Genomic DNA, 26,499 nt, shown 5'->3' on the forward strand with positions numbered 1-26,499 from the left:
CATTATTATATGCCATCAGTATTTATGTTCCAGCAACCTTTTGAACTTGTTTTTACTGTGAATGGAGTATTTCAGTTTTCTTTTTAATTTATAGTAATTTTGTATGTTTATAGGATACAGTAGAATGCTACATACATACACTACATGGGTGAATGTTTCACATAGTTAACTTGTTTTTCTCAAGAACGTTGCATGAATATTTGCTTAAGAAAACATAGTGTGAATGTTTTCTTGTTTTGTTGCTTTATACAGTTGAAATCATATTGGAGATTACCCCTTTTCAACGTTGCGACTTACGTTTAACATGGCTTTGTTGAGTCGCCCATCCCTTATACCTTGCCATCCTTATTTATGACTGCACCACTGAACATGTGTCCAGTATTCCATTGACAAACACTGGGGTTTTCCGGTGTTACTCTGCACATTGATCAATAAGCATGTAAGCAGCTAGGATCGAAGTCCAGGAACAGAATTGTTTGGCTCTGTACTTGTCTGTGTCTTTGCTGTGTTTGCTGATATTGTATTTGTCTGAGTGGTGGTACCTAGTTAGCATGCCATTATCAATATAGACCTGCAGTCCTCAGCCTTCCTAATGTTGTCAAACTTTAATACAGTTCCTCAAGTTGTGGTGACTTCCAACCATAAAATTGTGTGGCTGCTTCATAACTATAATTTTCTATGGTAATGAATTGTAATCTCCTATGGTCTTAGGCTATCCCTTGGAAAGAGTTATTCGACCTTTCCTCCCACAGTGGGTCATGACCCACAAGTTGAGAACCAGTGATTTAGAATTTCTCTTTTGTGAACTTTCAGAGTCCTTTGTTGTGATTTTCTGGACAGTTCATGTTACATTTTTCATTCCTTTTTACTGCTTTCCTTTTTAGAGCTTTCTTTATAGCTTGACTTAATTTTTACCCAGGAAAATAGTTCCTAATTTTACCTTGTTAAATATACATGAATCCTTGTAGAATATTGTCAAACTGTGCCTCTAGAAATCTTCCTTTGTTCTGAGGCCCTGCTCTCTTCTCACTGTCTATTCAATATGAGCATTCTTTCAAGTAACCACTGAAAGTGATGTAACTCTCTTGTGATGATGGGACCTGAACTCAGGCTTTCAAGCAGGCATACACTCTACCACAGACAGACTCAAGCTCAAGGAGGTGGCAGGGTGTGGAGATTCTGGCAAAAAGACCAAGGTTTGAACCCAAGACCTTGCCTATGCTAGACAACTGAATTTTTTAAGATATGGTAGAGTTTTCAGATCCAGAGTTTGAATTGTCTGAGCACCCTTTGTAAAAATAAGAAAATAGCCCTCTTCCCCAGAGGCTTGGTATCATCTGTGTCATGTCACACATTTATTGCCTATTGTGGACACCGCGGGCCTGTCTTCCTCTGACCCAATAGCAGACTAATGAATATGCCCTCAGAGCTTAGCAGTCTTTAACACAGGCCTTTCCTTCTAGTCTTGACATTTTGCTTTTCTTGGTCATGAATTTGCTCTTAACTTTAGATGTCTTCTAGACTTTCTCCATAGAGAGAGTATACAACTTTTGTTAGAGCAATTATAAAACTTTATATTTTTAAATCCTATTAAAAGTTTTTTTTAAGTTCCATTTCATATCTCTTTGCATCTGGTATGATGACAAAGTGGTTATTTCTACTAAATTATTGAATCTGACTTTGGTAAGACATTGTTTCAAACTTTTATATAACCATTACAAAAGGAAGATGTTTTCCTTGTTTTAACCCTTAGCACCATTCATTTATATTCTACCTAATAAGCAAGCATCGTGTGTGTTCTTCACTAGCGAGCAAAAATGATGTGCACTCTTCCTTTGTTCCTGTTATCAAAGTTAGAGCATTCAGCATAAAAACATGTTCTTCTTCATAAAAACTCTTCAAGATACTCATTGTTATTTAATCCCATCTGCTAAAACCTATCTTCATGTCATAAAACATTTTAAAGCAATTTTTAAAGATTTATTTATTTATTATATGTAAGTACACTATAGCTGTCTTCAGATGCCCCAGAAGAGGCCATCAGATCTCATTATGGATGGTTGTGAGCCACCATGTGGTTGCTGGGATTTGAACTCAGGACTTTTAGAAGAGCAGTCAGTGCTCTTAACCACTGAGCCATCTCTCCAGCCCAGTCACAAAACATTTTTAAAAATAGTTGCTAACTCTCTAGGTGATTTTTCTTTGTTAAGATGTTTGTTAAATAGATTGCCATACTGAGTTACAGTACCTGCCTTCTAGTGTCCTACCAGCTTCATCTCTAGGGAGACCTAGCATGGGCATGGTTTATCCTCTTGGATCCATTAGATTCTGTTCATGCATTCTTCTATCCGTTTATACACATGATAATACTTGTAATTTTGCCTTTTCATACCATTTTTCTAGGTTAGTATCTAGATGATACAGGTTCAGAAAACAATGATGAATCTCCCATTTTCTATCTAAAAATTACATCAGAGTTGTCAATTCTTTAAACACATGGCAAGTAGACAGTTAATTGTAAGCCTGTACTTTGTCTGTGGAAAAACTAGTTAAATTTGTTTTCCTTAGTAGTCACTTTGTCGGAGCTAAAAGTTTGCAAGAGATATGTCAACTATCTAAAATTTCAAATTTATTCACAGGTTTGTTTATATTTTCCTATTATCTCATATATGTATAAAGTCTATCATATTGGTCTTTAAATTTCTTTCTTCATTGGTTGTTATTTATTTATTATTGTTGACAGAGGGTTCTTATAACCTGCTGCCTTTGGATTTTCTCTGTAGTTGAGGTGACTGTAGATTCCTCATCCTCCTGCCATTGCTCACGTACATGCAGTGTGCCAGGGACAGGCCATGCTGTCACCCTCCCCTCCTCATCTCCACTCTGTACTCGTCTGCTCCTCCTGCTTGTTGTTTATTAAGTCATTTCCCAGCAACTGACTTAAAACTGGTGGGTTATATAAATGATACTATTAGCCTTGTGAGTTTTCCTACTGCATTTTATTTTCTATTTCATAATGTTACTTTATTTCTACTTTGACTTTCCTTCATGATATAGACGTCTTACTGGTTAATTTGGAGCCTGTCCTCTCCTTTTGAATACATGTATTTAAGTAATTAATTTCTCTGTAAATATTATTTTGGTTGTGTCTCTAAAATTTTTATGCATAGTGGTTTTATTATTATCAAACACAGGGTTGGGAGTTATTTGATGCTCTTTTTAGACAGGATCTCATGATTTCAGTAGCCCAAGCTTGCCATGAACTTATGTAGCCAAGAATGGTCTCAAACTACTAGTTCTCCCACCTCACCCCAACCCACCCCTCCCCACCTCCTATTATTGCCCCCTTCCTCCCAAGCATTAGATTACAGAAAAAGACAAAGACAAAAACTATTCAGGCCAAAGCAGCTATCATGCTGAGTTTAAAAGCTCATACTATATAAAACCAAAAGCTATATATACAATATATGATTAGTTCATATAATTACAAATGATGTAATGAGTTTGTGAGTTTAGGGAAGGTAGTATAGGAAGGGTGTGACTATTGAGGGTCACCAGTAGATGCTTCCTAGGGCTGGTGGATATCTTGACCTTACACATCCATGGGATTATGATATACAAAATGTAGTGGTTTATAAAAACTAGCAAAACTCCTCTCAAGTCTGTGTAGCTCATTTGCCAGTCAGTCCTCTGCTTTTGAAGAGGTTACAAAGAGAAGAAACAAAACAGCTCCAACCATCGGAGGCGAAAGTGTCAGGTGCTATAGTCAGGGAGCTAAGAGTTTGTACTGTTGGGTGCACACCTACTGTCATATGCAGAGCAGAACTCAACGTACCTACCTTTTGTTTTCTTTCTTCCTTCAGTGAAGTTGGTTGTCAACCCCACTTGCACATAGCTTCACTCTCTACAGATCTACATACTATGATCAACTGTGGTCTAAAACTATTAAATACTCAATACAATACTTTGGAAAAGAGCACATCTGTTACTTTCATATTATTATGTAATTGTTATATATTTTATATTATATATCATGTAATTATATAATATGTACTATATAATATTCTTACATATACTATATAATATACTAGTTTATATTATAAAAATTACATGTCATTATTGCTAAATAATTTATAAATTACTCATACTTATAGTTTATAAGTTAATTCCACTAACTATTACAGATCAGAAGAAACATAACTTACCTAGAACTGGGTCCAGTCTTTGGTTTCAGGGATCCACTGAGGATGACACTGAGACAGATGCAGATGCATACAGCCAACCATTGGACTGAGGTTGGGGAACCCTTTGGAAGAGTTAGTGGAAGGGAATGACTGAAGGATTTGAAGAGTATTGCAACTGCATAGCAAAAACAATAGTATCAACTAACCAGGACCCCTCAGAGCTCCCAGAGACTAAGCCACTAACCAAAGAGTATACATGGGGTAGTCCTTGTCCCCTGGTACATACGTAGCAGAAGACTGCCTTGTCTGGCCTCAGTAGGAGAGGATGTACTTAATTCTGTAGAAACTTGATCCCTCAGGGAAGAGAGATGCTAGTGGGGGCTTGGTGGGTAAGGTGGAGGTACAGGGGTGTGTGAGAGAGCACCCTCTCAAAAGCAAAGAGGAGTGAGGAGGAGGAGGAGGAGAACAACTCAGGAAGGGGTACAACATTTGGAATGAAAATAAATGAAATAATAAAAAAAATCCTAGGTAGACATTATCAAAACAACTCCCTAAAGCTTTGTAGTTGAGATCAAGGAATTTGCAGAAGGCAACATTGGGTTCTCATGAGTACCTTCTGTCAACCCTGAAAAAAAGGTGATAATCAGAACTGTACCAATCAATAAGTATGTTCCAAAGTACAATGTTAAATAAGTAGACTGAAAAAGAAAGAAGAAAGGGGGGGGGGGAAGAGAGAGAAAGAAAGAAGAAAGGAGAAAGAGAGAGGAAAGGAGAGAGAGAGAGAGAGAGAGAGAGAGAGAGAGAGAGAGAGAGAGAGAGAGAGAAAGAAAGAAAGAAAGAAAGAAAAAAAGAAAGAAAGAAAGAAAAAGAAAGAAAGGAAAGAAAGGAAAGAAGGAAAAGGAAGGAAAGGAAAGGAAAGGAAAAAGGAAGGAAAAAGGAAAGGAAAAAGGAAAGGAAAAAGGAAAGGAAAAAGGAAAGGAAAGGAAAAAGGAAAGGAAAGGAAAAAGGAAAGGAAAGGAAAAAGGAAAGGAAAAGGAAAAAGGAAAGGAAAAAGGAAAGGAAAGGAAAAAGGAAAGGAAAGGAAAAAGGAAAGGAAAGGAAAAAGGAAAGGAAAAGGAAAAAGGAAAGGAAAAAGGAAAGGAAAGGAAAAAGGAAAAGGAAAAAGGAAAGGAAAGGAAAAAGGAAAGGAAAGGAAAAAGGAAAGGAAAGGAAAAAGGAAAGGAAAGGAAAAAGGAAAGGAAAGGAAAAAGGAAAGGAAAAAGGAAAGGAAAAAGGAAAGGAAAAAGGAAAGGAAAGGAAGGAAGAAAGAAAATTGTCTTTCAGTCTTTCACCTCTCCAGCAGCTAACAATTGTTTATAACATTTCATTTGGGGGAGGGATTAATAATGTCAGTTGGACAAAGGGGCACCTCACAAAATAGGAAAAGACTTTCAACAACTTTGCATCCAACAGATGACTAATATCCAAAATATATAAAGAACTCAATGTCAAGAAAATAGACATTGACAAACCAAATAGTCCAATTAAAAAAAAAATGGACCACTGAGCTAGGCAGACAGTTCTCCACAGAGTTTTTTCAGTGATTGAGAAACACTTCAATATCCATATCTGTTACAAAATGCAAATCAAAACTACTTTAAGATTCCATTTTACTCCTGCCACAATGATTAAAATCAACAACACAAGTCATGGTTCATGCTAGTGATATGTGAAGAAAAATGGACACTCCTTGGTGGGAGTGTAAACTTAAATAGATTTTATTTGGTTTCTCATAAAATTGGAAATCAATCTACCTCAAGACCCAGCTGCATCATTCATTCTTAGGCATTTACCCAAAGGATGTTCCATTCTACCACAGGACACATGCTCAAATGATATCCAGAAACTGGGAACAACCTAGATGGTCATTGGACATTTTAAAAGGAGTAATAGACTAGTTGCCTAAGGGTGCAAGATTTATATCACTTAAGTTCTGAAAGAAGAAAACATTTTCATATGTTTAATATTTCTTTGGGAATAAAACATGACAAATGTAAGCATAAAGATATTCTAAGTATATTGTATCATATTGTCTTGCATTGTATTGTTTTGTATGGTATAGTATGGTATTGTGTTGCATTGTATTAGTTATAATTTAGTTTCAGTATTTTCTATGCAGTTTCTCTGTTGTACTGAATAGTAGAAGAACACAATATCAGCAATTCAGTCAGGATATTTTCACATAATTTGAAGGACTGAAAATGTGTGACTTCAATTAAACAGTGTTTAATAATTAATCAGTGCAAACATTAAAACCTATTTCCATTAAACTGTATTTTCTTTTTTTTTCTTTTTTTCTTTTTTCTTTTTTTTTTAAATTTTATTCGATATATTTTTTTATTTACATTTCAAATGATTTCCCCTTTTCTGGTTCCCCACTCCCTGAAAGTCACATAAGCCCCCTTCCCTCCCTCTGTTCTCCCACCCATCCCTTCCCACTTCCCTGTTCTGGTTTTGTCTTATACTGCTACACTGGGTCTTTCCAGAACTAGGGGCCACTCCTCCGTTCTTCTTGTACCTCATTTGATGTGTGGATTATGTTTTGGGTATTCCAGTTTTCCAAGCTAATATCCACTTATTAGTGAGTGCATACCATGATTGATCTTTTGAGACTGGGTTACCTCACTTAGTATGATGTTCTCCAGCTCCATCCATTTGCCTAAGAATTTCATGAATTCATTGTTTCTAATGGCTGAATAGTACTCCATTGTGTAGATATACCACATTTTTTGCATCCATTCTTCTGTTGAGGGATACCTGCGTTACCACTCCTGGGCATATACCCAGAGGATTCCCCAGCATGTAATAAGGATACATGTTCCACTATGTTCATAGCAGCCCTATTTATAATAGCCAGAAACTGGAAAGGACACAGGTAAACTGTATTTTCTAATGTTTGAAAAAAGAGAAAAAAAAGAAAAAGAGCACATCTGTTACTTTCATATTATTATATAATTGTTATGTATTTTATAATATATCATGTAATTATATAATATGTACTACATAATATTCTTATATATACTATAAAATATACTATTTTATATTATAAAAATTACATGTCATTATTGCTAAATAATTTATAAATTATTCATACTTATAGTTTATAAGTTAATTCCATTAACTATTACAGATCAGAAGAAGCATAACTTACCTACAACTGGGTCCAGTCTTTGGTTTCAGGGATCCACTGGGGATGTTGAAATCCATTCCTGGTGAACTAGAAGGATGACTAGATATAAGGTAGCACATAAAGCACATGCCTTTGCTCCTTTGCACCCTATGCATTGAACTCTTGGTATTTTCATTTTCTGTTGAATTTAATATTTGATTAATTGGTATCTTATGTTTGCAAATGCATTTAGTACCTTATTGGATTTTGAGTTGATTGTGGTACTTCTAAAGTGTTTTAAAAATTCATTTATTTGTTCAGGTTATGCATTCTGTGATCGGAGTATGGGAGTCATAGAACAGCTTGTGGGGATTGGTTCCCTCCTTCTACCATGTCATGGGGATCTATCTCAGTTTTCAAGCTTGCAGTACATGCACTTTATCTGATGCATCTTGCTTGGCCTAAGGTCTGCTTTCTGTTGAAACATTGGTTGACCGCTGGAGGGAAGATCAAGTGAGCCTTTAATAATAGATTACAGAACTACCTTGTGCTGAAATTAGGAACAGATACAAGTTATACCTAAAATTAAGCATGTTAACCTGACTTCCTTCACCAGAGAATGTAAAAAGATGAGTTGTCAGGAGTTTATGCTAACTAGATTATACATATGTAAGCAGAAAGGTTGCTGTGTTGGCATTTGGTAGTACACAGATTGCTGGAAAAGATGAAACTGGCTTTGGAATTCTAAACCTGGACTACGCACGTACCTGGACTATGCACGTACCTGGACTTGGTAGCACAGGACTTGACTTCTAACATTTTAGCTACAGGAGTTCAAGGAGGCCTCCCTAAGCTATAAAGTAAAATAAAAGCTCTCCAGGTCATTTACAGACCTTGACTAAAACTAGAGAGATCGTCAGGGACTGTGAGTGTAACAGTCAGGTTAACATGCTGTAAAGTAGTGTAGCACTTTGAGTAGGAAGTGAGGTTGGCATGTTGATCTGTTGTTCTCCTGTTCACTCACAGGCATTTTGATTCATCTAAGGTTAGAAGTCACTCAGGCAGCAGTGCTGATCCAAAGTTCGGGAGGGTTCAACTGGTCCTGGAGATGACAGCCTTAGCTACAATATGGTGCACAGACAATACAACAGGGAAAAGCTGTTGATGCTGTCTGCTGCTGCCTATAGTATAACATCAGAATAAGAGATGCAGGAAGATTTCAGATAACATACCTAGGTCCTTCACCCATCTAAGGGTCTTTATAGAAAGGAGTTTTAATTACATCTGGTAGAAGTTCTGATGAAAGTGGCTTCTGTTTTATTTTTTTGGGGTTTTTGGGTTTTGGTTTTTGGTTTTTGGAGGGTTTTTGTTTGTTTGTTTGTTTGCTCAGATTAGAATTGGCATGTGAATTATTTCAGGTAGATTCGTTCCTCAATGAGAATTGTGCATATTTCTCAGGCGAGCTAGGGACTCGGCTCACCTGGCAGTACTAAGTGCTAAGGTTTAATTGTAACAAATTAGAGCTTAAATATAGCAAGCATCCTGGGGCCTGAATGGATTGTATTGTGTATTTCGGGGGAAATGCATTTGAAATTTATTCACACTCTGAGTTGCTTCCTCAAGTATTTGTAGCTGTGAGATTAGGGTGTACAAAAATAAACTATCTTGAAGGCAGCCTTCCGTCTTGAAATCTACCTCAGGTTTGTCAGTATTACAAAAAATGTAAGCATTTTTATATTTATTCCTATTGTAAAATCCGTGGAAGACTACTTACTCAGGCAGTCAGTTTTTCATAGTGAATGAGAGTAAATGTCATAACCATGTCCTGGCTCAGTGAACTATCCGAAAACAACCGCTTTCTACCTAGAACAGGTCTATGGGTAAGAGTGTCACAGGTGCTTAGTCAACAGAGAGTGGACTTGCCATGCATCTGCTATCTGCTACTGTCTAACATGGTTCTGTAATCATGTGATTCATGGATCAGAGTTGGCATGCTCTTGGATAAGGACCTGTGTTTAGAAACTATGTAGCAGGGCATTACTAAGAAGTAAACTCATAAATTCAGTACAGTTGTTACTCTGCTGCCATAGAGTTTAGATGCCTCAGAGATTTAACATTTAAAGCAAATTAGCCTTTAGCATTTGACCAAATTCACAACATGAGTCATGGTACATGTGGAGCTGTAATTCCTTGTATAGGGGTGTCTTCTGAGTTGACTTGTTTTCAGTGATGAGTTTCTGTTCTCTGTTCCTTACACCTTTCTGTTCTCCTCTTTGCCACTACAACAATTGTTATGTATGTTCTTTGCAGGCTGTTAGTATTCAACCTAAAATAGTCCCAGAGTACTTAGTTTATAATGTAATATTCTGTGAACTAATACATTCTTGTAATTCTTTAACAACATTAATTGCTCATGGTTTGAAAAGAACTGTGCTAAACAAGGGTGGTGATGTTTCTTTGGTTCTTCTTCCCTGACCCTGGTGAGGGCTGGAAGCTGGATGTGCAGGGTAACATTTTCCAAAACAACTTAACCAAAATCCAAAAGAACCCAATACACCGGCCTGTCATGAGCCTCGTGATCTAAAGTATGGAGAAACTGGACAAAAAGCAGGTCTCACTCTGGGTGCTCGGTGCATGTGTGTCCTCCCCTGCGGGCTCACCTCACCTGCTCAACCCTCCCAGCCTCTGTGTGTTTCAACAGGGCTGTGCTCATAAGGAATCTGTTCTTCAGCCAAATCAAATCAGAATCCAAAGGAAAGATTTTGCTTTTCTTCTTTTAATCCCCCCTTCATCCTAAATCCTCCTAGAAGGTACTGTGATGTCACATCTGTTGACAAAGATATCCCTCACACTTAACACATACAGATTTACCAGCTTCTCAGATTCTAGCATAGATAGGGCCACTGTGGCACAGAGGCTTGGGGAACTGTGTGTGGTGGTTGTGACTCGGAGGCCTGCACAGTGGCCACTGGTCCTTCTTAGAGTGCAGCTCTCTGTCCCTCCAGCGTAAGGACGGTTGCCATTTATTAGTTTGTTTCTCTCTTTTAACAAAAGATGTGGAGGTACAGGCTGGAGAGGTGTGACAGGTGACTGCAGTTAAGTTTTCCTCCCAGTTATTGTAATTCCTATGATTGTTAAGGTGTGAACTTTATGCATAGATTAATGGAATTATGCTTATTTGATGCTTCCTAACTTAGACACTTGCCACTGACTGATTACTCAAGATTGCTCATTCAAAATTATATTTATTAAAAGGTTACGTAGCAGAGGACTGCCTTGTCTGGCCTCAGTGGGAGAGGATGTATTTAATCCTGTAGAAACTTGATGCCCGAGGGAAGGGGTGAGGTGGGGGTGGGTGGGTGAGGGGAGCACCCTCTCAGAAACAAAGGGGTGGGAGGCCAGGAAGGGGGCACCATTTGGAATGTAAATAAATAAAATAATTTTATTAAAAAGGTTGAACCTTGTGAACTACCTTGTTGATAGATCATGAATGGTTGGTAAATAGAAGTTTTATCTCCATGGTTTTCACAGGCAGATCTCAACCTTCCCAGTGCTACAGCTCTTTAATACAGTTCCTCATGTGTGGTGAATCACCTTAACATTATTTTTGTTGCTATTTCATAACTGTAATTTTGCTACTGTTATAAAACATAATGTAAATATCTGATATGCAGAATATCTGATAAGTGACCCATTTGAAAGAGTTGTTCAACCCCCCCCCAAAGGGGTCTCAGCCTGCAATTAGGGAACTATTGGTTCCCCAATGTTGCCCACTGAGCTTCCATAGGATAATTAGATGAGTTGACCCAAATAGGTGTGCTGTGACTATTTCCTCCAGTGGACAGTTTTACAATGCTTTCTTATGTAGCCACCCTCCAATTAAAGCCTGGAAGACCCTCCAGAGTCCATCTATTGTAGTCCTATACTTTAAGATGCAGTCGAAGAAAAATTGTCCTGGATAGAATGACCCCTTGCATGTTTTATCCTTACAGATTAGAATATGTAATACTAAAAACTCACTAAGAAACAATGTGCCTACTCCAGAGGCCTCAAGCTCCATTTCACATATTTTCACACAGTATTCCTTCCTTGATTCCCTAAGCATATGCATTTTCCTCTTTAAGCCCACAGTTCTCTGGGTGTTAATTGGATGCTGAGAACCAGCTCATACTGTAACTCATGCAAAAGGAATTATCCACCCACCTATCACCTGAAAACATTATCTAGAGTATAAAAGCATTTGTTGAGTTAAATATACATATATCTGTTAAAGTATAAAATCTAATATTATTTATTCCTATAAAAATTAAAGTTTTATATAAGTACATTTAGATGAGACCACAGGTGTGGACATGTTATACCGGTCTGGAAGCACTGACCATCATGATGGTTTTTCTTGGCAGCCTGCGAGTAAACTTGGACATGGGCAAAGCAGCATATGGATGGATGATTATGAAAGACGAGAATATTCCTGGTACAGTTGTTCGGACCAGCACAATACCAGAAGAACTTGGGCGCCTGGTATACTTACTGACAGACAAAACAGGTACTATTTACATGTTTGTCTTTCAGTGGACCAGATAGCATCACAGATATTTTGTTTGCACATGAGCATATGTACATATGTCATACAGACTGCTGGATTTATAGGTTTTTAGACTCAGCTTTCGAGAACTGTTTATATGGTTGAACCTCCATCCTTTCATATGTTCAGTATCTTCTCAATCAGCAAAATGTAACTTTGCTGCAGCTTTAAATCACTTATTTTTATATTTTGAATCTTCTAGAATCTCATGTATTTTTTTTCTTGCTGATACTGCATATTTCTCTAATGGCTTAAGAGGAAAACATGTATTTCTTTATTGTAGGGTGATCCTTGAGTTGGTGGAAGTGTTGGAAATTCAGTGCTTTAACAATAGCACCCCTCCTACATAGATCACCACACCTGTCTATCCCACTCTGCAGTTCCATTTTTAGTTTGTCCTTATTTTGTGTTTTTATTTATTAGTTCTTAATCAATCTCTAATGTAATAATAAAACATGATTTAAATTCTAGGAATTGTTAATGAACTAGAAGTAAAAACTTATATACATAGCATAATTACATACATCGCATAAATAAAGCATGTTCCAAACACAATTCAGCATCACCTTTAATCAATATTAATAGTTAACTATAATATCACATTTAATTAATGTTAGTTGTTAAACTACAAAGAATACATATGTGCTTACAACATGACTGAACATTGTTATAAAACTCTTTTGATTTGCAAAAAGGTAAGAGATAGAAGTAGGTATATAGCCGGGAAAGAATACATGTTCATAGGTACCAAGGCAGTCAGCTGATGACTTTACAATATAAGAAACCGGCAAAATGGCCAGTTACAGGTTCAAATATTCTACTTATAAACATTCCACTTACAAAGGTGTAAGTGAAAATATGCTGGAAACTAAAGCTCCCATAACATGCACTTCGCAAACATGTAGTCATGAACTTGAGGACCCGGATGGCTGTGTGTGGAAAAAACCAACTGAACATTGCTGATAAATGTAACTGAAGACTTTGATAAGTGTGAATTCAATATTCTCCTAGTGTCAGCTCCCCTGGGGAATTTGGAAGTTTAGTGTAACTGAAGGTCCAGTTTGGGGATTTTTATTTCAATTTCAGTACAGCACCAGGTGAAGAACATCAGACATGGGATGCTCACAAGTGCAAGTGCTTCATTCAGAAGTAAGTAGTCTCTGCTTCAAGAGCAGACTGAGGGGACACACTGGCGTTTCCTCTCCCAGTTCAGTGAGCTGACAGGAAGTTTGCCAAAGACAGTGCAATGCTAGCAAAAGTGTACGCCATTCCAAAACTGAAAAGAGCTGGAGGGAGGAGGATGTCAGTACAGAGCATCCTGAAGCTCAAGATGGCTGCTAGGATGAGTCACAGAGGGAGGAGTTCTCCAGACCAGAGAGCTGGGGAGACGCGACTCTATAGCCAGTGTGCCTGTGCAGGCAGGCGGCCATCAGAATCAGCTGAGCATGTGTGCACTGCTGTCCCCAGTAAAAGAGCCCATCGCTGTGAGATGCTTTCTCCTGCTGAGAAGGTTACTAAAACCACACTCGCCAGAGTCAAATCAGAATAACAATATGAGCAAAGGAACACAGAGATGGGGAGAATCTTCTGGAGTATTTTTAGTCCTTAAGAGAGTTTAGTTTAATGTGTAAGCCTAGTATCCTGTGTCCCAACAACAGTCAGGGCATTTAGTGAAAAGACAACCAGAATGCCACAGATAGCATACAGTAGTCTGGAATAAGTTCAAACAAAGCTTGCAAGATCCAAATGTATATAATTTTTAAAACCTGAAACCCTTAAAGAAGACCTAATTCAATTAAAGGATATGATGCCTGTAACCAGAGTTTCTCAGTTTAATAAGCACAAGATAAAGTAAAAGTTCCTACTTGCCTTGGGCTGGGATGGTATATACCATATTATGAATGGATTTTGGCTGTATCATCAAGATAATGTGTTGTGCTTCTCTGTAGTTATTCTCCTACTTTTTTCCCTCCCAAAAGAAATGCCTGCACATCTATAAGGAGTACAAGAGAATGCTGATAATGTTGCTTCAGTTAACAAAAGCAAAGCTGTCTTGTTAGAATACACAGAAACTAAACTTCATTAAAGTAGAATCTAGGGCCTGATGCTGCACTCCTTTAACCAAGAGGCAACCAAAAGAGATGTAAGTTGAAGGCTAGCCTGGGCTACAAAGTGAAACACTGTCTCAAAAATTAATTTTAACGATAAATAGATAAGTGGGGTGTTGTACTGTCCAGAGCCCCAACCAGCAGTGACGACAAAGGATAGATGTGTATGCATGGAAAGATTTTAAATTACAGTGATGAGGACTGAGAGATGCAAAAGGAAAAAAGAATCCCATAATGTTTGTTGGTTCTGAGAGTGTTAAAGCAAACAATTAAACCACTTAACACAGAAAAATAACCAATCATGCTTTAAGCAAAAAGACAAAACATGAAATGAAAAATAATCATGGAAGTAACTAGGAATTGAAAGAAAACTGACTTCTACCTGAATATCAAACAAGATAGACTCTTAGAAGCACTATTTCAGAAAGCAGGACAGGTTCCTAATAGAAGGTTGAATTTTAAATACATATACACTTTAAAGGCCTCAGTTTGCAAACACAAAGTGATGGATGCAGGAGAAAATTACAGTATCAGCTGTCACAGAAGGAAATTTTAGCACCACTTTAAATAGTTGATCCTCCAAGCAGATATCCAAGTGGTCAGCCAAAAGGAAGTCCAAATAGCCCTGATCTCATGGGATAGACTGGCTTCTGTGTCTGCCTTCCAGACAATACATCTTTTCATGTAATATGTGTGTATGTGGGGGGTGAAGGGCGGGGGATTTAGGCAATCTCAGTGAACTCAAGGCAGTGGCTGTACCTACTCACGGTAAAACAGCAGAAATGGCGGTAGTTAGGAACACAGTGGAGGTAGCAAATAGAATCATTGTATCTTTGCTTAACATCGGAAATAGTAAAGAGTTAGGAGTACAATAGAAAATGCAAATAGAATGACTTGCTGTCTTTGCCTGCAGGATGTTCAGGAAACTTGTGTTTTTCAGTATAAGAGGAGACTGGGCATTGTGATGTATGCCTTTAGTTGTAGCACTCTGAGGCAGAGACAGATGGGTCTCTAAGTTTGGGGCCATGTTGATCTACACAGTGAGTTCCAGACATCTAGGACTACATAGGAAAACCCTGATTCAAAAAGAAGAGAGAATAAAGATTAATCTTAAGAGCAATGAAAATCAAAGACATAGACGGAGATCCACTCCAGAGTTGCTCCTGTCTAGGGGAAGTGCAGGGACAAGGAGTGGAGCAGGGGCTGAGGGAGGGGCCATCCAGGGACTGCCCCACCTAGGGATCCATCCCATGTGCAGCCACCAAACCCAGATACTTGCTGATGCTGGGAAGTGCTTGCTGACTGGAACCTGATGTAGATGTCTCCTGAGAGGCTCTGGATATAGATGTGGATGCTTGCAGCCCAATATCGGACTAAACACGGAAACTCCAATGGAGGAGTTGGGGGAAGGACTGAAGGAGCTGAAGGGGTTTGCAACCCCATGGGAGGAACAACCGTATCAGTCAACCAGACCCCCCCCTCCCCGGAGTCCCTGGGGACTAAACCACCAACCAAAGAGTACACATGGAGGGACCCATGACTCCGGCTACATGTGTGACAGAGGATGGCCTTGTCTGGCATCAATGGAAAGGGAAGCCCTGGGTCCTGTGAAGGCTCGATGCTCCAGTATAGGGGAATGATAGATAAGGCAGGAGGGTGGCAGTGGGTAGGAGGGGGGAGCACCCTTGTGGAGGCAGGGGGAGAGCGGGTAGAGTGGGGAGTTTTCAGGGGAAAAACAGGAGAAGGGATAACATTTAAATATAAATAAACAAAATAACTTTTAAAAAAAAGAACAGAAATCAGAGGCGTAGTATCCAAAAGCCAGAGTGTGGTACTGCACCATCTGTAGCTCAGCTGCTTAAACAGCTAAGGAGGGTCTCTTGAGTCTGAGTTCAAAGTCAGCCTGGACAACATGGCAAGACCCCCTCCTTAAAAAAATAACTTCAGTTGTAAAGATAAGAAAGGGGGCACAGTGCAGCTTGGCAGGCTTTTGCAAAGGCTTTATGAAATAAATGTGACTTGAAAGTAAAACTGGAAAATAAAATAGAGAAAAGTATATAGAACAAAACTACAATCATGATATTTAAAATAAATCATAAGCAATTATTGTCAGCAGCTTAAAATGCAACCAGTAGAAAAATTCTCAGTGAAATATAAACCATTAAATTAGACCATAAAAATAGTTTTAGCACCTGAAAACTTGTTTAGTTTTCACATTTATTTATTCTGTGTGGCTGGTGGTACCTGTACATACCACCTTCCACCGATGGAGGCCATCAGAGGACAACTTGAAGGCATCATTTTCTTCCTTCCGTTCTATGGGTTCTGGGGATGGAACTCACGGGCACTGGGTTGGCAGCAAGTGCCATGACCTGCTGAGCCATCACGTACCCCATTCTAAAACTATTAAAACTCATTTCCAAAAGGTCCCCTAACACCAGCCCCAAATAATTTTAAAGGGATTTTTATCACCCTTTCAAGGCATACTGTTTTATAGTATAAACTCACTTATTTGGAGAAGAGAAAAGATAGGATTTTATTGATAGAAAATTGAAGCTACAACAAAGTAAGGAAGAAGCAAAACCCAGAAAGCAAAAGTATTGGCATCCACCACAATGAAGTGTACAATAATAGATGAGTCAACAGGTGGAAGGCATTTGTTAGACGTCATTGCCTAGCTATGAGCTCATTATAAAATCTGCATACATTGAGATGCTATGAACTGTGCTATTTGGAGCCCTGTAATCAGTGAAAATATAATGGTTTTTTATTTGTTTGTTTTTTGTTTTTTCTCTGTGTAGCCCTGGCTGTCCTAGAACTCACTCTATAGACCAGGATGGCCTCGAACTCAGAAATCTGCCTGCCTCTGCCTCCCAATCGCTGGGATTAAAGGTGTGCACCACCAGGCCCAGCAATGAAAATATAGTGTAAAGCTCTAGATAGATGTGCTTCAGGACCTCAAAGCTTGTTTAAATTCAGAAACCTATTGCTAAAAATTACAGCATTGCCATAAGGAAAAAGCACACACAGGGACCCCTTCCAGTCCAGTAAAGCATTTGGTGAGTTTCAGTTTAGTGCCTTATCAATATGAAGTTCATTAGCAAACTGGAGGGGAAGATAAATGAATTGTTTTCATTCTAGAAAAGGATATTCCCAACATATAAGCAGTAAGATATTTAAAGCTTTTCCCCAAGACTAAGAGCAGCAAAAAGATAGCATAGTCAATATTGTGTTTGAGTTACCAGCTCCTGTCAGAAATCAAGGAAAGGGTCAAAGGTTAAGAAAAGAAGAATGTAACCCTAGATGCTTAGTGGAAGGGTGGGTGTTGAGGCAGGAGGATTGACTGCAAATTCAAGGCCTTTCTGGACTACAGAGTAGATACAAAGCCAGCCTGAGCATCTTAGTAATACTCTGCCTTAAAATAAAAATTCAAACATAGCTGGAGCCACAGTTCAGTGGTAGAGGGCATATCTAAACCTAGGTTTAATCCCTGGTACTACCAAGGAGTAGGGTTTGGGGAAGCAAGTAGCATACACTTAATAAGTTTATAGATTAATATTAGAATTGTAGACTATTTTAGCAAAGCCAATATAGAAAAATCTATTGTGCTTACAAATAACAAAACCAGAAAATTTTACAGAGTAATGTTCACTGGCATAAAGTAATGTAATTGTATTCCTTGTGGTAGGAGAGTATGTTTTATATAGCATTTGACCTTTCTAACTTCCAGAGGCGTATCCTTGAAAAAAATATGCCAAAGCTTAGTACAAGACAGACAGCACTCTATTCCGCAGTGTTCTGCCTGCTTGGCCCTGACTGCTCTTTCCTGCCAGTCTTTCCTCTGACCTCATGGGTCGATGGGAAGCATCTCCCTTCATGGGTACGGGAATGCATCTACTTGCCTCAAGGTTTTTTTCTTCCTGATTGCTTTGCAAAATTCATTTGACTCCCACCAGTAGTGCCAGATTCTCTGTGGAAGTCATAGAGAAGGTTAGAGACTGGCTACAATTCAGGAGGCCAGGTCTCAGATGCTCCACAGGGTAGGCACTGGGAGGCTCTGTGCTGTTTGGGTCCAGAAGCCCATGCCAACCAACCACCTACCTTCCCAAACAAGTTCTTCCAGTGTCTGTCTTTGGCCACTTGCTGTTGATAATGTGTAAATGTTTGGTGACATCAGTCCTCCTTAAAATGCTGATTTCCTTTAAAAAAAAATAAACATGAGATTCTTAGTTACAGCTCCTCATTTTCTATCATGAAATTTTAAGTCCTCAGGGTAAGATGGCAGGGAAGGAAGGATCCTGAAACCCAAAGCTCCCTCTTCTTGGTGCTCTTTTTAAAGCTAAACAGGGCATCTCAGACACAAGCAGTCTTAGTGCTGGGCATACAATAATAACAAATCCAAAAGACTAGAGGAATCGAAGCACTTTTAAATATATAATTCTGCAAAATGGGAGCCACATAAAGGAAAAGCAAAAAGTGTCTGAAGCCTTGACCTGACGACAGACAGTGGCTTCAAGTGCACCACCCACCCCTCGGCTCCTGGCTCACACAGGCTGAGGGCACAAAGCTTCCTCACAAAGTGAGCAGTTTGGGGCCCAAGACTCCTACTACCCCCCTTTTTCCATCCTAGGCTCAGCCAAGTGCAGCTTCCAGAGCCCTGAGACAAGCAGGTTCCAGCAAAGGAGCGAGGGGATTAATGCCTACAAACTGACATCACATTGAAAATGGTTCATGGCCAGCTATTTTTTACATTGTATAGAACTGTATAGAATGTACTGAGGAGCTTATCATGGCTTCTCACTTGTTTGCTTATTTATTTGTTGAGAAAGGTTCTTCCTCTGCTCTCTAGGCTGACCTGAAACTCTGTATTGTAGGGTGACTTCTATTCCTCTTCCTCCTCCTCCTCCTCATCCTCATCCTCATCCTCATCCTCTCAGGTACAGCGACTACAGATGAGCCACCATGCCTGCTTACCACTGCTTCTCTGTGTAAGAGCTTCCAAAGAAAATGGCTGAGTTTTTCAATTGTTTGGCCATTTGTTTAGAAATGTCATATTCCAGCTGCATCTTTACCTACAGTCTCTCCCTGATGCTATCTCCCAGGAACTCTGGCTCATTACCCATTCACAGAATTTTGACCTGTCTTGCTGGGAGCTGAGGTGGTGGTGGTGGGCATCACTCATTCTTGAGTATTCCGGGGGTTCTTAGAGATGGTAGATATGCCATGGGCTCTCATGAAGGCCACACTGACTAAACCATAGGCTGATGGATAACGGAGAACCACTATTCTTTTCAGAAGCTACGTGGCATTTCAACACTCCCCTCCTTAGTCTTACAAAAGTATACATGTTTCACACAGTCATGTGAAGAGAGTGGAGACTGAGTGGTGGCCACCCCTCTAATTGTGATCTCAGACACATTCTCTCTGCTGAGTGAGAGTTGTCAGCCTCACCATCTCAGAGGTGGCTTGTTGGACAGCTCTCGGGGCAAAGGCAGTAGGAGGGCACAACTAGAAATCTGGGTAAGTCTAGCGGGGCTCACCTTGCTCTCTTCCCCATTTTGTGTCCTGCTGAGACAGTGCACACTTGGCATTGACTAGCATTATGTTCCAGGATGTAAATTGTTACTTCTGTCTCGTCTTCTCTATTTTATTCACAAAAGCAATGGCTCTGCACTCCTCTGCAAGTGTATGTGTTCCCTGGAGCCTATTTGACGGAAGCTGGTCAGGTGTGAGCTGCTGCTACCGCCTGTGCTCAGCAGTGGAGGATTGTTGGCTTGAACAGCTCTGGCTCTGGAGATCAGAGGCACAGCACTGGGACCAGGCACTTTATAGACATCTCATAGGGGCTAATTCCTGCTGAGATGCGCCAGTGTGAGCTGGCATTTGAGGAGCCTTACATTACTAACATAATTGTAAGGTGGTCCTTCCTATGATTGTAAATTGGGTTTGTGCTTCATCAATAAGCTTTTTGACAAGAAGCGTCCATCACAGTGGCTCTCTCATTTGCCACAGCAGAACAGAAAATGAAGTGTCCCAATAATTGCATTATAGTTTCCTTCTCGTGGACAAGAAAGCAATGTGGTATAATTAGGTTTGATTGGAGTGCACGTTTCCGGTAAGATCTGAAATTAATGATGTTGCTATAGTGACACATCTGCGGCCAGCAGCGCGTGAAACATAAAGTAATTCATTCGACAAGAGTCGACATCTGTTAGCTGCAAGGATGCAGAGCATATTGACACTGACCAGGAATACTAGACACTATGTGATAAATGAACAAATGATGCTGAAACAGGAGGACGGATAATTTGTACTTAATCTGCCGGGAGAACTTTAATCTTCTCACTGGTTGCATCTGACAATGCCATTGTTTAAAGAACAATGCTGCAGTGAACTCATAAATTTTAAAACTTAACTCACGGTGCAGCCTATTAAAGCAATACATTAATTCCTTTGGTAGGCAGTTTTTGTCTTCATGTAGAACAAAACCATTACGAGAAATACCCAGTAAAACAGCAGGATTTTTTTTTGTACCTATATTTAATTATAGTATCCATTACCCAACATGTCATGTTGTTCAGATTTGAATGTTGTGCATTTCATAGGACAGTATCATCAGGAAGGAAATGCTATTTTCATAATTTTTAATACCAGAAAAACAATGGTGTGTGTCCTAGTTAGTGTTACAGGGTAGGCAGATCTTGGAAGTAAGATTTAGTGTAAATTTTTAATGTCCTATAAACCAGAAGGTCGTAAGGTCTTTCCATCATGGTGATAGTAGCTACAGTATTCCTTTCCAGCAAACATTTGCTGTCTCACTAGGACAGTCATTCACTAAGGTAAGTACATGGATATGAGTGGTATAATTAACATTTAGGGTGTTTGGATTGATTGAGACACTTAACACAAGTGCTAGGAATCAGAATCTTTGGAAAGGGCCTGATTTACAGGCAAAATACACTGATTCTACATTGAGTAGTGTGTGTGACTGATTGATTTGTATATGTGTACGCATAGATGCCCATGAATGTTCATACTTGTATGTGTGGTAACCAGAGATAAGCTTAGGTGGTGTATTGTTCTTCAGGTGCTTCCCACTTTGTTTTTTGAGACAAGGTCTCACTTACCTAGAACTTCCAGATAAGCTAGCCTGGTTGACCTTTGAACTCCAGGGATCTGCATGTCTCCAGCTCTTCATCACTGGGATTACAGGTACAAGTGTACCACCATGCTCGATTTGTTTTGGTTTGGCTTTTGAGATAGTGTCTCACTATGTTACCCTGGCTAGCTTGAAACTCTCTATGAAGACCTAGCTGCCTTCAAACTCGCAGACACCTGCCTGCCTCTGCTACTGAGTGTTGGGATTAAAGGCATATACTACCATGCCTAGCCAATTATTTAAGAAAAAAAAAAGGCAGGCTTTAGAGATTAGACTTCATGCTTGTGAGTAATGTACTTTACCAACTGGGCTATTTCTCAAGTCCTGTTAGTTTTTGAAACAACTCACTATTTAGCTTAGGCTGGCCTTGAACTCATAGCCCTGCCTCAACCTACTAAGTGTTGGTATTATATGTATACCATTACACTCAACCCAACAGTATGTTTTAATGACCAGTGCTGATATTAAAGTTTAGTGAGTCATTTATTATTTGAGAGCTTTGTTTTCATTTGCTCATTTATTCTGCTACAACCAGTGATCACTCATTTGCCTTGCCCCAATTTTCACAAGAAATCCTGTAGTCCTAAGATGAGCTTACCTCTGTGCACTGCAGGTGGCTTCTTCTGTTTGTCTGTTAAAACCACCTGTCTGTCCGTGTATTGTGGCTCAGCACAGTCTTATGTCTGGACAACCTGCAGCCCAGCGACTCTGAGCAGGGGCCTCACAGCTGCTTCCCAGCATGGACTGCATCTGCCGCCACCGAGAAAATGATGCCCACAGGACATTTCTCCTAAAAATGAACTTCCTCCTCCCCTGTCTTGCTCACTGCAGTCCAGAAAGCCTCTGCTTTACAAAAGACTATTACATTTTTTCTTAGAAATCACAAGAAAACCTGTTGTTCCAGAACCTGAGTATCATAAATAACTTAGTGTTACTCTCTTTGATGTGGTGGCTCCCTTACCATCTGGTTTCAGGCCAGCTCCATCTTGTTAACAGTTTCCAGTTTGGAGCCCATTGGTTTCTGTTATTAAGATGACAGCGTGCTTAGAAATCATCAGTGACTGAGTTATGACGATTGTAGAGGTGAGGCAGCAAGGAGCATTGCTGTCCTCCGCCTGGGACTGACAATGTCGAGAGACTCTGGATGAGCAGGAGACCAACTGCAACCCTGACACCGTTAACAAACATTCTCAGGATCCCACTTACCGTGCGAAGACTGCACTCACCTGTCTACACGCACATCCCAGATCCTAGGGCCCATCCAGGTATGATGTACTTATCTAGAATGCTGGAATAGCAGGGACACTTTAGATTTTGATCTGGTGGGCAATTCTAGTCAGTGGTTTGGATATATCAGTTTTGAACTGATTCAAACATTGTTGGTTACAAGCTAGAAACTTTAGATATACAGTTATTACATTGTAGCTTGAGTTAAATGAAAAACTCAGGCTTTATCTCTCTTGCACATCATTTTGTTATATGGTGCTTACCACAGTTTCAATTTAGAAATTTTTCTCTTTTTTTCTATTTTTTTTTCATTTTTTATTGAGTATCTTTTTCATTTACATTGCCAATGGTAAAACCTTTCCCAATTTTCCCCCTCCCAAAAGCCCCCCTCCCCAAAGATTCCCAACCCCTCCTTCTACTCCCTGCCTCCATGTATATGCCCCTCTACCCAACACACTCCCAACTCCCCCCACCCCATCCCCGTCCGTTTCCCTTTGTTGGGGCCTCTATTGAGCCTTTACCTGACCAAAGACTACTCCTCCCACTGATGCCCAACAAGGCATTCCTCTGCCACATTTTTGGCTGGAACCATGTGTACCCCTTGGTTGATGGTTCAGTCCCTGGGAGTCTTGGGTTGTGTGGGTGCCCAAAGTCATTGTTCTTCCCATGGGGCTGTAAACCCCTTCAGCTCCTCCAGACCACCCTCCAGATCCTCCATTGGGGACCCCAAGCCCTGTCCAATAGTTCGTTGCTGGTTTCTGCCTCTGAATTTGTAAGGCTCTGGTAGGGCCCCTCTGGAGACAGCCATGGCATGTTCCTTTTGGTACATGCTTCTTGTTGTAGTGTTGGGGTTTGGTGACTATTTATAGGATGAATCCCCAGGTAGGGCACTCGCTGGGTGGCCTTTACTTCAGCCTCTGCTCCACACATTGCCTCCCTTATTGCTCCTGTGAGTATTATGTTCCCTTTCTCAGAGGAACAATAGCATCCTCACTTAAGTCCTCCTTCTTGAGCTTCCTGTGCTGGGTGAATTATAACTTGTTTATTTTGAGCTTTTGGACTAGCATCCACTTATTAGTGAGTCTTTTGTGGCTGGGTTACCTCACTCAGGATGACACTTTCTAGTTCCATCCATTTGCCTAAGAATTTCATGAATTCATTGTTTTTAATAGCTGAATAGTACTCCATTGTGTATATATACCACAGTTTCTGTATCCATTCCTCTGTTGAGGGACATCTGGGTTCTTTCCAGCTTCTGGCTATTATAAATAAGGCAGCTATAAACATAGTGGAGCATGTGTCCTTATTACATATAAGAGCACCTTCTGGGTATATGCCCAGGAGTGGTATAGCTGGGTCCACAGGTAGTACTATGTCTAATTTTCTGAGGACTGATTTCCAAACTGATTTCCAGAGTGATTTTACCAGCTTGCAATCCCAACAATGGAGAAGTGTTTCTCTTTTCCTACATCCTCTCCAGCATCTGCTGTCCCCCGAGTTTTTCATCTTAGCCATTCTGACTGGTGTAAGGTGGAATCTCAGTGTTTTTATTTTCATTTCCCTGATAACTAAGGATGCTGAACATTTCTTTAGGTACTTTAGAGCCATTTGAGTTTCCTCAGTTGAGAATTCCCTGTTTAGCTCTGTACCCCATTTTTAATAGGGTTGTTTGATTCTCTGGAGACTAACTTCTTGACTTCTTTGTATACGTTTGATATTAGCCTTCTATTGGATGTAGGGTTGGTAAAGTTCTTTTCCCAATTTGTTGGTTACTGTTTTGTCTTTTGCCTTATAGAAGCTTTGCAGTTTTATGAGGTCCCATTTGTCGATTCTTGTTCTTAGAGCATAAGCCATTGGTGTTCTGTTCAGAAACTTTCCCCTGTGCCCATGTGTTCAAGGTTTGTCCCCACTTTCTCCTCTATAAGCTTCAGTATGTCTGATTTTATGTGTAGATCCTTGATCCACTTGGTCTTGAGCTTTGTACAAGGAGATAAGAATGGCTCGATTTGCATTTTTCTGCGTGCAGACCTCCAGTTGATCCAGCACCATTTGTTAAAAATGCTGTCTTTTTTCCACTAAAGAACTAAAAGGATGTTTTTAGCTCCTTTGTCAAATATCAAGTGACCGTACATGTGTGGGTTCTTTTCTGGGTCTTCAATTCTATTCCATTGATCTTCCTGCCTGTCTGCATACCAATACCAAACAGTTTTTAGCACTATCGCTCTGTAGCAGAGCTTGAGGTCAGGGATGGTGATTCTCCCAGAAGATCTTTTGTTGAGAATAGTTTTTGCTATCCTGGGTTTTTTGCTATTCCAAATGAATTTGAGAATTGCTCTTTCTAGATCTATGAAGAATTGATTTGGAATTTTGATGGGGATTAAATTCCAAATCAGTTCTTCATAGAAATGTTTCATTGCCTCCACCCCAGGCAAGTGCTTACAAGTACTGATACTCCTCCTCCCGTGGTACGCTGACCCTGTGGGTTTGCCTGTGGGCGTCATATGGGTGATATAGAACACATATCTATGTGTTGGGATTCATTTAGTAGAATATTTTCAAGGTTAATCTACATTATATAGGGAGTGGTTCATTCTTTTTTTTCTGATAAATACTATTCCGTTGTATGTAAATTCTTCGTTTTATTTACCCACCTATGTATAAATGGGGTTTCATCTCCCTTTTTGCTTATTATAGATAATTCTGCTATTTAGCCAAGGCAAAATAGACATGAAAAGGAAATGGCATCCATCCATACTGTAGAGACAAGTAAGTGTCTGCTTTATATAATTCAGTCATACATAGAGGAAATCCTCATGGATCCCTGAGAAACCTAGTAGCCAACGTATGTAAATCAAAGTTATAAAAACAGATTGTACCTTTATATACTAGCAACAAACTATCCCAAAGTTGAATTTGAAAGCAATTTTATTTAGAATAGTATCAAAATTTAATATACTTATTGTAAATATGCCACCCAAATTCCTTAATTTACAAATTCTAACTACCTATTTAAATCCCAGCTACTGACCTTTTTCAGTACTTGGCAGTTCATCTGAAAATCTGCGTGGATAGATTGGGAGGGACCAGTAAACTAAAGTAGTCTTAAAGAAGGAAGCTAGAAAGACTAGAACATTCTCAGTTCATAACTGAGACTGCCCTCAGTAGGGGACATATAGAACTGCCCTCAGTAGGGCCCAGTGGCAGAGCAAAGAACTGACACACTGTGTGCCAGTTCCTGTCAACAAGGGTATCTAGATGGTGCTCTAGAAAAAGAGAAGACTGCCCCAAAATGTGGATATCTATATGCACAAATGAAGGTGGTAAACCCTGCCTTGTTGTGTATGAAGTATACTCAGAAGGGATGGTGTTCCTAAATATAATGTAATTTTATAATAGTCCTGTCTTACGAACTTGCTCTGACTTCTTCATACCCCCTGGCTCCAAATAAACAACCTAGTGAAAGTCTTTTACTAATTTGAACATTGAGATAGGTGTAGTGACACACCTACACTCAGGAGGCACAGGCAGGAAGCTTACAAGTGAGCAAAGCTTTGCTAATGACAGGAAAAGAAATCTAAACACAGAGCTTTGTGTCTAGGAGGAGGGGATGAGAGCTGTAACCTGGGCTTCAGTTATCGCTTACATCATTTCAACTGAACATACTGTGCAACAGTGTGTTTAATATTTTATTGTCTTCTAGGTTCTCTTGTTTCTCAGGCTTTGTGCATGTCTAGAATTACTCTTGAGATTTCTCTAAAGGTGCTCAGAAGCAATATACAGTAGATAACACTGTAGAACTTAGGAAATTTAGATTGAAAATGCTGTATCATAGGCTGAATGGATGACTAAAGTGATGTATTAAAATAGGAGCCACATTCAAACCCTGGGCTTACTATCCAGTAGTAGTCTAGATGAAATGACGGTGGCGTGTCTGTGCTTTGAAAAGCACCTGGTATTATGCACCTGTTGCATTTGAAATGCTAGGTTTTTGTTTGCTAGAAATCTCTGGGAGAAAAAAAAGTGAATGATAGATGGTTCAAATATAGTGTCGTCTATGCCTTCTTCCATGCGTTGTTAGTCCTTAGACT

General features: G+C 39.6%; 1 protein-coding gene across 5 annotated transcripts in view; it reads left to right on the top strand.

Moving 5' to 3' along the window:
- The window catches only part of Atp9b (ATPase phospholipid transporting 9B (putative)), a 221,512-nt gene that overhangs the window by 144,443 nt on the left and 50,570 nt on the right, over positions 1–26,499 (top strand). For all 5 annotated transcript variants that reach the window (XM_052155254.1, XM_052155257.1, XM_052155255.1 and 2 more), the window contains one exon: positions 11,736–11,878. In XM_052155254.1, coding sequence (XP_052011214.1) covers positions 11,736–11,878 — 143 coding nt within the window. The remainder of the gene's footprint in view (positions 1–11,735; positions 11,879–26,499) is intronic.

This window comes from Apodemus sylvaticus, chromosome 13 (assembly GCF_947179515.1).
Source record: "Apodemus sylvaticus chromosome 13, mApoSyl1.1, whole genome shotgun sequence".
NCBI classification, from domain to species: domain Eukaryota; kingdom Metazoa; phylum Chordata; class Mammalia; order Rodentia; family Muridae; genus Apodemus; species Apodemus sylvaticus.